This window comes from Apteryx rowi, unplaced genomic scaffold (assembly GCF_003343035.1).
Source record: "Apteryx rowi isolate R43461 unplaced genomic scaffold, aptRow1 scaffold_192, whole genome shotgun sequence".
Classification (NCBI taxonomy): Eukaryota; Metazoa; Chordata; class Aves; order Apterygiformes; family Apterygidae; genus Apteryx; species Apteryx rowi.
Window position 1 is genome coordinate 1226655 of NW_020448219.1, and position 15472 is coordinate 1242126.

A 15472-nucleotide genomic window follows, 5' to 3' on the forward strand; every position below is an offset into this window, starting at 1 on the left:
CCGGGCTGCCCTGCGGCGGGGTCGGCCTCGGCGCTGCTGCCCTCCCTGCTTCCTCCCCAAGCTCGTGGCCCAGAGGAGCCCCCCGAGGTGCGGGCGGGCGTGCGCCCGCTCCGAGGCGCTGCCGCAGGAAGGACGGCACCTGGGCGTGAAGGCGCTGCCCTGGTGGCAAGGACAGCCGTGGGTACCCCAAAACAGCAGTTTGGGGGGGAGGGACGTGAATTCCCCTTTTCAAGTGTCATGAGTCATTTGAAGCTGCTGAAAATGCAGAACCATGATAAAACAATAATTTACGCAACTGTGTAAGAGTGGGTATCTTCCACATGTATTAAATTTCGTATTCAATTATATTAAGTCTGCACCTTCTCTTTTAAATGAAATTGGCTGAATGCTTATTCTGCAGCATGTGAGAGCGCAACAGGATCCAGGAAACTTGCCACACAACCGATGGGAAGTTTGCCATGATGCTGGTGCTGTATTGCCTATGCAGAATACTGGCCACAGAGTCTTAGGTGCCAGGCTACTATCTAGAAACACAGTATGAATTGAAGCCAGTAAAAATGTGAAGGTGAAGATTTCCGCTTGCAAGTAAATCAGAAAGCTGTGTAAAGTGCAGGATACCTGTATTCTGTGTAGCTTTCAGCCTATTTAGCATTGTCAGCACTGTTTGAATACTGGATATTCAGAGTATTTGAGAAACGTTCCTTTTCTCCATCCCACATTTCTGATATGTATCAAAATCTGTGCTGCTACCTTCTCATGTTGGATATATTCTATTTTGTAACAGTGATTTTTGATGAATAAGTTTAAACTTCCTGGTATTAACATGGAATGAAAAAGACAGTTTGTCTGGAAACTTGAAATAGAAATGCTTCCTTCCTCCCCCCTTCTCACCATCTAGGTCATGGTCTTTTTGGTGTGACACAGACCTTAGCTTTTGTTTCAGCAGTGTTATAAAAATACGTGTGTTGTCTCAGTTTCTCATTTCTTTTTAACATTCTGAGTCTGAATTCTAAGTTAAAATGAACAAGTCTGTGGAACAGGCAGAATTGTTCAATTGTTTGGACACTGCTTCTTTACAGCATGGCATAGTTAAGGAAAACTCCTTTGGGACATTAAAATAATTGATGAAAGTCTAGCATGGACCTGTCATTGTATAACACACATTGATTTCTTTCATGTATTTACCTTCTTAGGACACACAATTACTTACTCATTCTGACATCTGAACTTACACATAGGCTCACTCTCTGCGAACGCTCCCCAGATCATAGTCACTTCCTAACTCTGAAATATTCCCTCTGAACACTCAGTCAATCATTTACCGAGAATGACTCACATGTCTCTGAATACTGTCCCTCAATTTCCTCTTCATGGTGTCATAAAAGTCGGGCAAACAGACACTTCGAGGTGCGGCTACCTAAAGGAGGAAGGACAGCTTGAGTATGAAGTGTGATGTACACACAAATTAAGATTGGGAGAGCAGTACTGGCTGCTTCTCTTCCAGTCCACGCCAAGTGCATGAGTATGTCTGCAGCTCTGCGACACAGGGGGAAATTTGTGCTTCCATGAGAAGAAGAGAAATACTAATTACTTGACACAAGCGAAAGGACAATAAAACAAAAATCCACAACATCGAGAAAAATGATTTCTTAATCAGAGAAATATACCTAGAATCCCCCTCTGCCCCACCTTAAAATAACCTCCACAGAGTAACTAAGATGTCTCCATTTTCTAAGAAACAATGTCTTCGATTCAGTTACATCATTCTAATTATAAATGTACCCTAAGGATTCGAAACCTTCTTCCTCATCCAGACACACGCAATGTTGAAAAATAGTTTCTCCCACACAAAGGCTGTCTCCCAGAGTGTTGTCTCCCAGACTAACATTTATCTATATATACAAAGAATAGACTGTAGGAGAATAAATAATGTGAATTATTATATTCTCTAAGAATATACCCTTAGATGGATACTTCTGTTTTAAACAAATTGAAAGGCATTTGATAACAACACTGTCATATCATCCTGAACTATATATTGCATATTATGGAAAAACAGATTTTCTGTACTGTGCAGTATTTCTTCTCTTCAAATCTCTTCATCTACATTATGCATATTATATGTATTCAGAAAAAAAAAATTCTTATTATACTTCACCAACACTAGGAAAAAAATCATCCAGCGAACAGTTTAGTTAGTGCTGTTTATCTTTTGTAATTTAAAATGGGGCCTTGTAAACATCCTTTGCTCTACATGTCTTCACTGTTTAATGATGCCTTTTATAGCACCCTGTTGAGTCTGCTTGTCCAGTGATCATAAGGACGCTTGCCAAAAATGCCATATCTGTCTGATCTGATTTGCAAAATTTCAGTCTTGGTTTTATGCAAATATGGATTTCTTGCACATTAAAAAAATTATTTTATTGGTAAGTGCCAAAGTAACTTTCTTTTTTCAAGGCAAAGACTGAGGGAAGAAAGTAACTTGATCACTTCCACCACAAAAAGATTACTATAATATTTGTAATTTTCAAGAAGAGCAAAAAACTGGAAAGGGAAGAAGCTGAACAAATATTTGAACTGTTTTTTAATTTTATTTTTAGTGAATACATACTGAATCATCTCTTTTATCGTGGGAATTTACAACTAATGTATATTTTCATAGCTTTTTAATATGATGACATATTGCAAACTTAATGCCAACCTTCTCAGAAAAACATTCAGATATTTCCATATTTGTCATTCGTGAGGGGTGGCCACAGACTTACAGTTTCTGTGGTATGCAAAACGGATGATTATTTTGTTAATGCATTTCTGGGGGGGGCTCTCACAAAGGCGATCTGATTTGCACACAGTTACCCCAAGGTGTATGGCTCCAAGATACTCCTTTGATGTGATTTGTCTGAAGATGTTTGACAGAAGGGCTACAAATTATTGGAAGAGTTTGCCAGTAATAATAATGAAAGATAAAATTCAAAAGCCATGTATTACAACAGCAAGCTACTTGAGAAAAGACTGACAATCCAGAATAATATAAAAATCAGGTATCTTCCAGCTTGGACAAGACTCAGCAGAAAAAGTATCCCCACAGGAGACATGATGCCCCCAGAACATCATGGACTGGTGTCCTTCCTGAGTGTTCCTGACTTCCGTTCTCTGAGAATTCAAAGACAGTGAGAACCAAGTAGTTTGTACCTCCTTTTCCTCATAGTGTCTATTTCTGTTATTGCTTTTATGTTAATTAATTTTAGGCTGTTAAAAATCAGAATGTGTTTGTAGGTGTGTGTGCATCTGTACACAGATATTTGAGTCTTTGTAGAAAATGTAGCATAAAGAAAAGTCCCTCAGCTTCAAAAAGCTCCAACATACTCTCTCACAAAATCCTCAAGAGTCCATTTTGTGTTTAATGAACACATGAAAATCTACCAATTGTCAGTTATTATTTTTGGCAGATAATAGTTGTCAGACTTATGCTCAACAAAAACATTATGTTAAGGGCTGTACAATAGTATCTCCACTGAAGGAAAAAAGAATAAGCTACCAAAAAGTTAAAATCTAAAAAGGAGGTGTTAAAATTAGCTGTGAGGATGTCATTTAGACATTAGAAATGGAAAAAGCTCAAGTAGGGTAAGGAGGGTGTGAAATGGCCTCAGTGCAAAGGCTAATTAAGTAAGTTAAGATTCTTTAGTCTGGAAAAGAGGTATCTTAAGAGGAAATATAATAGAAGTATAACATTAGAAGGGGCATGGAGCCTGCTAGTGGGGTCAGTTGTACACTTTCACAGTACGAGAATTCGGGTTATCTGATAAAGCTAGCAAGTGGCAAGATCGGCATGAACAAAAGGACACAGTTCTACTCACGCGTGTAAGCAGGTGCCACAGAATAATACAGACGTTTAAAGTCAACTTGAATTCCCAGCCATGGGCAAGGAAGAGGAATCCACCATGGATTACTGAAAACATTGAAACCTTCCTGGCCTGTAAAGACGTTCAGCTGCTCCCCCAACCCCCCAGGCCCCTTTTGGGGCAAACTGAATCCCATGGTTTAGCGCCTGACCCTGAGCTTAGTATTCTCAGTTGAAAAGTCACTGTCTAACATCTGCAGCAGTTTATTATCACAGCTGCAATAGGTGACATATTCCTGCATTCTAGCTCTTTGGCTAGGCTTTTATGGACGCCTAAACCAATGTCTGTCTGTCCTAATGCTCCTCTTTGCCCTAGCCCTGTTCTCCCAACTGCAGTTCTTGTGGTAACTCTAGCACTTGAACAGCTGCATGATGAGGCACGCAGGGGGCCTGACGGGGCTGCAGACTAACACGCACAAAAAAAAGTTGCAGCTGCATTAATCCTGACAAAAGGCAGGTGAGTTTAGAAAGGTGTGGAGCTGTCTCCTCCACCTCCCCATGCATCTCAATCACTCACATCCATTTTAGGAAGCTAATTTTCTTACAAGGTACAAGATCTTTTCTTACAAGATCTTTAAATGTAATCCAGCCATGAGTAAAAATTGCAAACCAAATAATCTGTTTTCCACACAAACTGTTAAAACTGAACAGAAAAGAGCTAAAAGAGATGACAAAGACTCAAAACAGACAATGGCAAAATGTTTTTAAGTGCAGTTGTCAGCATGTACTTGGTTTCTTAACAGGGAGATATTAACTTTGTGGGGACTAAAAGGGATTAAATATTGAAGAAGCGAGTATTTTAGGGAAAAAACACAGAAGCCATAGTTTAATGCTTGTTTCACTCCCAGCAAAGAGAAGCATACCAGTGGCTTGATCTGAAGAGCAGTCATGCAGAAATAAGATTCAGAGCCTTCAGAGTGAGGCTGTTCTCTGAAAATTATATATGAAATTGATATTCAAGCAGGATTCAAACAACTCTAGTGGCTAGTCAGCCTATGCAACATGACTACAGTTGGTCCAAAGTAAAACCCCAAGAGACATATAGTGTGGACATCATGTCCTCAGCACTAGCTATATCACTCTCCAGTTCTGCTCATTTTGCACTGCACTGCTTCCTACTTCATACATGTCAATGCATATTTACCAACTGCATGTTGTTTTGTCTGAATTACATCCCACCTAATATATATATATACATATACATATATTTTATATATATATATATATATACACACACACACACACACACACACATTTTTATCAATTAATTTTCCAGTTGAGCAAAGTCTGTGATCACCACGGGCAAATTATAATCACAGGAAATGAGGCAGCCAGTGAAGAAATGTTCCCATTCACTTGTGGCCCTAAAAGTGAGGCACAATACAGGAGCCTGCTAATGCAGTTCACATAATTTCATGTTCTCGAAAACAGTCAGAGTGTTTCCCTAGCAGATTCAACCCATTTACCAAAGCATTAACCTTGATGCAATTCCAATAACCACTTGAACCCATAACAATAGTGGATATCTTCCTCCAAATATTACTCAGACAGGAGTTGTAAGTACATGATGGCAAGACTGGCACTTCTATCTCCTCAAAATATTCCTTTATTTACATTTTTCATCATTTTTATTTTGAAACCACATCAATTGTTTTCTAGTTTGTGGAATTAAAACCTATTTATTCTTCCTTTTTATTTCTCCATCAGAAAGCGTTTCTTAATCATTTGGTAGGCATTTTTTACACCAAACTTGACAATCTTAAAAATTCCCACTGAATCACATATGAGTTTTAAATGAGTAAGATGAGACGGATTTAAGACTTAGTGCCTTGTTGTTTTTTCTTTATATTGTTTGCTAGCTTAAACCTGTTAAGCTACTCAAAAATAATACTAAATCTCTAAGAAAATACTTTTCAGTATATTCATAACTCCTGAATTGGACCTATTCTCAACTGACTATTTGTTAACCTTGAGTTAAAGATGAAATATCAGATAGGAGGGTGGGAAAAATGTGGTACCAGGGTCAAGTATCATCTAGTTGACCAGATGTATCAAAAGTGTTGCTAATCAGATTGCAAAAATTTTATCCATCCCATAAGAAAAATTCTCTTAGCTGTCCATCAAAAACTGGAATGAAATCTGAAGGTGCTTTGTATTATGGTACAAACCATGTTGCAGCAGTATCTTATAAAACACATATTGCTCTCTAAATGTACTTGCTAGTGATTGTTTGCTGGTACCTATAGGCATCTTTTCAAATACTGGAAATTTATGTAATAAAGAAGACCACAGGCTTTGAATGAATTTTGTAATCTGAGATCCTCAAAGGGCAGATCCCTCAGATAGAAGGACAAAAACAACTCAGTAATTTTTGAGATTCTCAAGACATACAAAACTGATACCACCAGACAGTTTTTGAGATATTAACGTCTGTTGTGGCATAGTGTAAAAGGACTGAGGCCAGAGTATTGCACTGTGTTATCAGTGACATTTTATGAGCTGGCAAACAACAAAGTGAACATTAATGGCTTTTAATTTCAGCCATCAAAGGAGAATACTCAGCAAGGTTTGTGTATACCGTTCCCCCAAAGCAATAAAAGGAATTAAATTTTTCAGTCTACTTAAAAGTCAACTGTCACAAAATCGCAAAACTTCACATGCCTGGGTACTGGCATAAACGGCAGGGTTTGGATAGCCGGGCCCTGTGTGGGAGGAGGCCATGAACTGGCCTGTGCCCATCACGGCCACTTCCAGCCAGCTCTGAAATGGCGGCAAACAGCCCACTGCATGCCAAAACTTCAACTGCTCAGAGGAGCCCATGGCACCGCTGCTCAGGGACACACAACTGAGAAGAGGTGGTAGCACTAGGAGCGGGGGAAAGGGGAGGAGGAGGCATGTGAGGATGCATGTAAGAGGAGATACTGGAGGACACACAAAAAGAAAGATACAAGGCAACACAAAAGGAGAGATGTGAGGAGAAATGCGAAGAGACCTGTTTGGAGAACTGGAGGAGGCATGTGGAATGGGAGGTTGCTGGGGACATGGCTGGAGACACGCTACTGGAAGGAGGTGCTGCATGCCAGAGGAGATAAGCCCCCAAAGGGACTGCAGCTGAGGGGGATCCACGCCAGGGCGAGGACACCCCCAAGGGACCACAGCTGTGGGGGACACATGCCAGGGCAGGGACATCCCCAAGGGACCACAGCCATGGGGGACCCACACTGGGGCAGGGACACCCCCGAGGGATTGCAGCCATGGGGGACCCATACCGGGGCAGGGACACCCCCGAGGGACCACAGCCGTGGGGGACCCACGCCGGGGCAGGGACACCCCTGAAGAATTGCAGCTGTGGGGGACCCACGCCAGAGCAGAGGAAATGAGTAAGAAGCCAGGAGCGGTGGTAGAAAAGAGGCAGAAGCATGGAGAGGCAGACAGAGTCACGGAGCCCACCTGCGCCGCTCGTCACCTCACCGAAGGACCTGGGCCTGAGTGTAATGTGGGGCAAAAGTAAGGGAAGTGGAGACTAGGAAGGGGGGACTGAAGCTGAGCCTGGAGAAAAGGAAGGTTTAGTTGTTTATGTCTTCTTGTTCATGCTTATTTATTTGTTTATGACTTGTTTCTCAATACCTCAATCAGTAATTAAAAGTTTATGTTACTTGGCAATAAAATAAATTAAGTGGAATTCCTTGAGTCAAGGCTGTTTTACCTATGACAGCTTTTCAGGGAAAACTGAGGATATCCTCTGTTAAGAAGAAAAGGCTCTATGACATTAAGAATATATGAAGGAATCTTTCAGAGAGAGATTGACCCTATTCCATTAACTCGGAGGATGAATGGTAGCACCCTTAATGTGAATAACCCTTAAGAACCATATGCAATACTGAACCAGATACATGAAGTGTAACAGTAAATATATACTCAGTATCTTCCAGTCCTAAATCAAAAATTATAAGATGAACCGTAACCAAGAAGCAGGATTTCACAGTGGGCACCTCGGAAAGTGAACAGATAGCACGGAGAGAGGAAGTGTGCCAAGACAACTGACCCCCTGGATCTCAACAGGCAATACACTTTGAGCAGTTCTGCTCTCTCTCCCCTTTCTGTATAGCTGCCTAGGAAGTGAAACATTCAGTGAGTCCCTGAGGAATGTCTGTGATTTCTGAAAAGGCTTAAAACGCTGAGAAAAGGAGGCCAAAGGGCTAGTGCATGAGAGGTGAAAAGCAGTAAAGAAGCACTATACCCTGCCATGGCAGCACCAGTGCAACAGTGAGCAGAAGCAGCTGCCTGAGAACATTTTCATCACCTTTTTTTAAGACTGGATATGCAATGTCCAACATTTCAGGGGTGTCAGCCCTGAGCCTTTGTAATTAAAACAAGATTGAATCAAGGATATCTGATTTCATCATCCATTTCTTCTTTAAATAGAACGTAGTTATGCTTTCCAAACTGCAATATCAGCCAGTTGTTACCAGAATTTCAGCAGTAATTCAATCTATGACTCTTCATTGTTGCAGCAGTCAAACGTATCCACTGCATGAACTGCTATTTCCCTCTAAGTGTTAAATATTAGGGATGGTCCCACTAGATGTTATTAATTATAATCCAGTTCTGTGCAACTGATACATTATACTGCACGAGTCTTGCTGTAAGAAATGGATTCTAATTTTTTAAAATTCTTTTTATATATAGTTTACTAAAAAGCAATTTAAAATAAAAAAGAAGTGGCTTTTCAATGATTGCTGTTGACATATTTCAAGGGAAAGTTTCCAGAAAATTCTAATTATCAGATATATACGGTGGTGTGTTTAGTAAGCACTCCCCTATGACTGGACAGGATGTTGTCAGGAGACTTGTGATTCACCATCAAAGTAGTCTCTGATGAGAGACTAATTACATATTTTGTAATTTTTTTTAAAAGTTAATTGTGACATAAAAGGCGTAATCTTTGTTTTCTAGGAAGTCTTGATGCAAATGTTTTATTAGGTAGTTAAGGAAGACGATGCGACTCATTTAAAACTATGCAAGACAACTGACTATTTGGGTTACAGGAATAAGTTGCAGAGAAAAAACTACTGGATAGGAAGAAAGGTTAGATGAGTAGATATGTCTTCTACTTTTATGTCTATAATGCCATGAAAACAAACCTGTGCCACAGAATCTCATTATGGTTGTTTGAAAAGCTTTCAAATGTGGCTACAAGCACAGAATCAGTACAATTAATGGCAATGTCCTTCTGAAAGCTTGACAGCTTATTTTAGTTGCAGTACTTCCAAAATTTCATTGATGTTATGCTGTGCAATGCTTATTTCTACAATAGCTTTCTATTGAGAGGTTGATAGATTTGGTTTTAGGTACTGATATTCCTTTATATTGATTCTGTGTCATTGGGAGGCAAACAAATACATTACAAAGGAGGTTCACTAGACCCATTTTTTATTTTTTTAATCAATAAAACACAAGGAATAATTTTACAAGAAAAAGAAATGCAGTGCAGAATGTTGTGATTTTGCTTTCTTAAAGAGGATGCAAAATTCCATCTTATTCCTGTTAAGTGGTATAATTAACAACAGCGCATTTTGATTCTCTTGCTCTGATTTTTTTTTCTGGATGGCATCACCATATTAAAAAAACAGTTAATCCAAGAAATTAAAACAATTAGATAATGTGGAACCATCAATTGTACATATATGAGCATGACCCTAACTCCAGCCTCTCTGTTCCCAGTGAAATGAGACGCCTTGGTTCCAAGGGAAGGTGGATTCACCTGACAAGCTCTGCAGAAGAGGGTCATCGTGCTTAAAATTACTTGGCCCAGGAGACGTACCAGGGGCTAGGGAAGGGGTCAGGATAGGTGAGGTGTGTGTGTACGTAGCAAGGGCTCAAAATGACACCGTACAGGCACTGTAACATAAGCAGCCGCCTAGGGAGATTTCTCTATTGTAGATGTGGCTTTCTAGGTCTTCCTAAATTATATAGGGGGATCGACAATTTCTAGAAACAGTTTCAGATTGAAGCATTTCAAGGTTCTTGCTTCCTTCCAGGAAAGTTCTGTCCTACAGAAAGAGCTTGTCTGTGCCTCCTAACGTTAGGTACTTAAGTGCTGAAGTTAGAAATTGAACTGGGCTAGGCTCTCTCAATAGTGTCAGCCCTGATTATACACCCAAACTTTTTTTTAAAGTTTTTATTTGAATGAAAAAAATGTTTAGCTCACTAGTTTTTAGAATCATATTACAACCCTAGTGTTTCTTTTTATAGGACTAAAACATATTACAGGCTGTTCTGATATTGTTTGTGCCTGCCAAATTTCTATGAGGTGTTCCTGGAGTTTGCAATAGTGATGTCAGTAGACTTTTCTGTTGTATATTGTGAAAAGGAATACAATACAGGTCTTGCAGTGCTGTGTAGAAAGGTTCTATGGCAAAAAAAAAGTGCTTTTAGTAATTTAGTCTGTGTGAAAGTAACATGTGCTATTGTGATATTCCCTTTACATACTAATATTTTAAGCAGATATTACAATTGAAAATCTGATAATAGGACAAAAGTGAAAAAGAAGAAAGCACCACAACAGAAACAGGAAAGCAGTGTGGTTATATGAAGCTTATTATTGCTTTCACAGTGCAAAGTGAGACTAAAAAGAATGGAACTCTGATCTCAAACGTACTTTGCAATGATATAATACTACTGTATTTTTATGTAGTCTTTATCTAGGGAAATAGACTGTTCTATTGATGTATATTATTCAGTTAGGCTGATCCTCTAAAATTAAACAAGAAATTTCATCAGAAAAAGTAAAAAGCTCTGCTTAACAGATTATCATAACTGAAAAGTGAAATGCTTAAAAAAATAAAAGTATGCTACAAAAAAATGATGTGTGACCTGCATAACTTAAATAGAGGGATTAATTTTATGAAGCCAGGAAAAATGACCTTATGGTTAACAAACTGGGTGAATAATAATAAAAGTATTTCCTCTGCTACCACAGACTTTCTATTTGTCCATAGGCAACTCACAGTCCCTTCATAATTCTGTTCCTTTACAAAATCGACAGGATAATAGTACTGCTATGCCTTTACAGAGATACTGTAAGGATAAAGCATTTATAATTCTGAGGCATTCAGATCCCATGGTGATATGTGCTATGCAATTATTTCAGACAAATTGGCATAATCTTACATTTTTTAAAAATAAAACCTGTATCTCTCATTGGAATGAAAACACTTCTGCAAATATTAATTTAAGTTCATTGTTCAACAAGTGGATTTTTGCCTTCCTTCAAGGACTACCTAATTTGCATTATGAATGAAGCAGGGATCTTATCCACAACTCTTCTACTTCATGTTTTGCTTCCATTCAAGCTGTCATTCTATGCTCAGATGTTAACACATCTTTCAGATCGCTTCAGATCAGGTACAACTTTCAGATGTGCAGACGAGCACGTGACTCAAGTTCACTGACTCTGGTGACTTCATCGCGACTCTCAGGCTCTGCAAGGCACAGCTGCCCACAGAGTTCCCACCGAGGGCTTTGTCCTCAGCGCTGAACCCCCCTACTTTATACAAACTGTTGTTAATAACCACATTTCCCATAGACACAAGGACAAATTACAAATGATTTCAAACATAACCATACTTGCTGTATTCACATAGGTTTCAGCCTTTCTCAGTAATTTCTAATTCAAGAACTAGATAGAAGGGACTTAAGAGTGACAGCATCTTTTAAATAATAAAACACGTTCTGGCACATTTCCAGAGTTGGACTTGCCAGCATGTATAATGCAATCCATGGTCTTTTCTTAAAGAAAAGAAAAAAAACTGTATAAAATATATTATTACTTCTTAAGCTATTACCAAAAGTCAGTGGAGCCTATCAGTATGTTACAACCTCTGGGGAAACTGCAAGAATTTTTTCATACCAGTGAGAATTGTACCAAGAAAAGGAATAAGTTATGCTGGCTTCTTCGGCAAGACAAAGGCATTCCCACAAATGAGTATATTTTATAGAAGTACTCCTCAACCTTTTTTGATTGATTGGCAATCTTGTATCATGCTGATGCAATGTTGCACTTTGCCTGCTGGCCTCCACTTTCTTCTGCTAATTTTGTGTTGCTGCAAGAAATGTGGGAAGGACTCAAGGACAACATATAGTCCATGAACCCTTGTTGTAGAAGGAAAACAAGTGCGTGAATGAAAGGAGGAGGAAGTTTCCTGTTAAACTGAATGTTCTAAATAGGTTTAAAGAAATAGTTTGCTAACTACATTTCAGTGTATTCTTATATAAATTTTAAGTCTTTGACACAAAATAAACATCATTTGTTAAGTGCTTATTTAATATGCAAATTCTTCATCACTTCTTAAACTCATAAGTAACAAAGATGAGGTGTGACTGATAATACTAGAAGAAGCTTGCCAGTGCTAAGTTTCCTATCTGTGCTCCTGTTAGTTATCACTTTGTACACTTTCAACTTATTGGATTAAATAGACACACAATAAATTTACAGTGACAGTTTATAAAGCACCCTCCTAGCTACTCCAAGATATACAGCAACAGTCAAACTTTCAGGGTACCTCTAAATATTTTCTCTATAAATATGGACACTTCATTTTGCAGATACAATTGTGCCTCTGCTTATTTAAGTACAGTGTGCAATCAGATGGGCTTGAATATGTTTTGTGCATACATTTTTAGGCCTGCAAAAATTTGTTTCAAGTTCAAACAGTTATATGATTTAATGGCTCAATCCTTAATGGATCAATCCTTAATGGTCCTTTTGACAATAAAAATCTCTTTCTTGAGGTATCCTGGGTATAGCTGGACACACTAAAATGAGCAGAAAGAGAAGTCCATGGAATTTCAGTATTTTTTCACCCACAATCCTGCAGGTGCTTCTATCTTCTGAATTATCATTGCATTGATATACCATACAGGGTTTGATGCATTCTCAAAGTTTGAACTTTCTGCTTCACAAACTGGCAGTCCATTATAAGATATAAATTTTGAATATAGTGCTTTTTCCTTTCAAAAATCATGAAATGCGATAGAGATTGGGATTGCTACATACAAGCTGACTTGTTGCATAATTTGGGATGAAAAATGATTCCACATATGTGTATATACATATAAAAATATGAATGGGCATTCTTCCCCTATTAAAAAAACCTTAGAATCTTTGAACTGAGTTACTCTGCAAAAATGAGTAACATTTAAAGTTATGTCCTTGAGTATCATAGAATACCATAAAGCTGTTTCTTCTTCCTTTGCATCATTCACCTGTGTATTCAATTTGTTTGCTTGGACTTGTTCTGCTTCTTTTTTTCAAATGCACTGGAGTTTAGAAAACATTGTGAACACTGTATGTATATTTGAGTTTGTAATTTTACAGCCACATATTTGAGGCAGACCTGAGAAAAAATTTCTGCATTTTTTTCCTTCATTTCTCCATTTTCTTCTTTAGTGGTCTTTTGAAAAACCCAGCCTACAGAAGAGAAAAATAGTATTTAATAAATAGGATGCTGAAAGCATACAACTTGGTACATATTGGCAGCATTCACACACTGGTTCTTATTACTATTTTAATGTTTATGGATAAAATAAAAAGTCATTTAATTCTCTATCTGTGAAGTACAACATTGTTTTTCCTGGAATGGAAAAACTAAAGAGATATCTCATGAGAGCAGACAAACTGAGTACAGTTTATATACAGTGAGTGATTGCTGAATCATTGTTATGCTCACAAAATGTCAAAAACTAACAAGCTTAATTAGAGTGGTACTCATTTGAATAAATAATACTTTATTTTATAGTTGTCAAATTTTTCAGGAGAGTATGCATGTTGAAATTTATAAGATGTAACCTTCTAACTGAAGCATTAACTGTATATTTAGCCTGGAGAATACTGCCCACTTGTGGTACTACTTAAAGCACAGGCTTAGTATCTAGTGCAAAGAGAAAACGGCCAGGTTAACAAAGGCCGCAGCCGAAGTTAAAACAAAAAAAGCTTTGGAGTGCTAAAATCTATTTACATTTGTCTTTTCATAACATACTGGTAGTACAGGTGCCAACTGGTGAGCATGGCATATTACACTTCGGAAAAATGCAGTTTTATTAATTTACCATTTCTAGATCTCATTGTGCTTAATAGATAATATTAGTGTCTGTGAAGTTCTAGTTACAGGAAGAACAAGGCAGAGAATTTAAGCATATTTGTTTATTTTCATGAAGACGAGAATGTGCAGCTTACCTTCCACAAAGCAAATATAAGCAGTGCAAGTATCAGGAGTCCAGCAAAGACACTCAGGAGAATAACCCATAAGGGGACAGTACCCGGTTGGAGTTCTTTGGAAATCTTAATCATAGTCTGAAAAGTGTTAAGAATGTAAAAAAAAATAGCATTTCCCTTTAAAGTGTCAACAGAGCAGCATAACTTTTATCAGTAGGCACTGATTTTCCAGAGTACCATTTCATTTTAAATACAGGAATTTGTAGGAGGGAATTGAGAAAAAAAATCTCCAATATCAAACTTTGTACTTATATATCTCATGATGTATATTAATTTAATGAACATTGGCCCTGCTGTAAGTCAGTAATCATTGCTACAGAGGATTTAGGGAAGAGTAGCTAAAATATGAGCAGAAAAAGTCTATGTTAGGGAGTTTCTTTAGTAGAGTCTTTATCACTCACTGCCTGCCTCCCTGAAAGATGGCAGTAATTAACAAAGCCTCTAAACCAATTAAATTAAATTAATACAAAAGGTTGTGTGGATACTAATTTAATTTTAAACCAGGTTTGTTTGATGTAAACTAAACTGAAATAAGGAACATTAGAAGAGGACAGTAGTTTACAACAGGTAGCAAACAGTTCACTAGTAATGAATGACAATGAATGATTCAGTAGCAGAGTAAAGCCTGTGAAGAGTAAATCCATGAATTATCATGTGCTTACCTCTAGTTTTTGATGGTCTTTTCTCAAAATCAGTGATAAGTTTTCACTTCTAAGTAATGCTTTTACAACAAGGGTTAAGCTGTGAATACTTGCCTGGAAGAAAGGAGAAATGCCTATGGTTTATACTCGATATTTTGAAGTAGACAGCTTTGTAGAAATAAGAAGGGTGAGGGAAAACTTAAGGATAAAGAACAAAGTTTTGTGATGGATGCATACATAGTGGGGCATCTTTGTTGCCATTGTTAAATAAAATTGGGCAAAACAACAATTTTACTATTGAAACTAGAAGAGTGCTTAAACGGTACATTAATCCTGCCCTTGATGCTAAATTCTGTCCATTTTCAAGAAGAAAGAGACAAAGAAATAGCATACAGGGATCTCTGGCCCACCAGGACAAATTGTCCAGAATCCTCAGCACGTGGAAGGATGAGCCTCAGGAAGGGCTCAAATTCTGGGACTGAAATAAAAAGCCTGCAATTAAACCTGGGAGAACTTGTGCTGCTGCTGCTGCTGAAAAATGTGCGCACATAAAAGTCAGTGAAGGTGCTCATGCATGCCACCTTTAGCAGCACATGCTGCAAGACAGCAATATCGTTTTAAAAGAGCAAAGATCAGAGATGACAGAGAAATACT

The 15472-nt window shown here is 38.2% G+C and overlaps 1 protein-coding gene across 1 annotated transcript in view; it reads right to left on the reverse strand.

The window, feature by feature from the left end:
* Nucleotides 1-9359: 9359 nt before the first annotated feature.
* The window catches only part of ITGA1 (integrin subunit alpha 1), a 53681-nt gene continuing 47568 nt past the window's right edge, over nucleotides 9360-15472 (reverse strand). The window contains exons 28-30 of the mRNA XM_026062743.1: nucleotides 14840-14932; nucleotides 14139-14255; nucleotides 9360-13373 (exon numbers count right to left, since the gene is read on the reverse strand). Of these exons, the coding sequence (XP_025918528.1) occupies nucleotides 13329-13373; nucleotides 14139-14255; nucleotides 14840-14932 (255 nt within the window). The 3' untranslated portion in view covers nucleotides 9360-13328. The remainder of the gene's footprint in view (nucleotides 13374-14138; nucleotides 14256-14839; nucleotides 14933-15472) is intronic.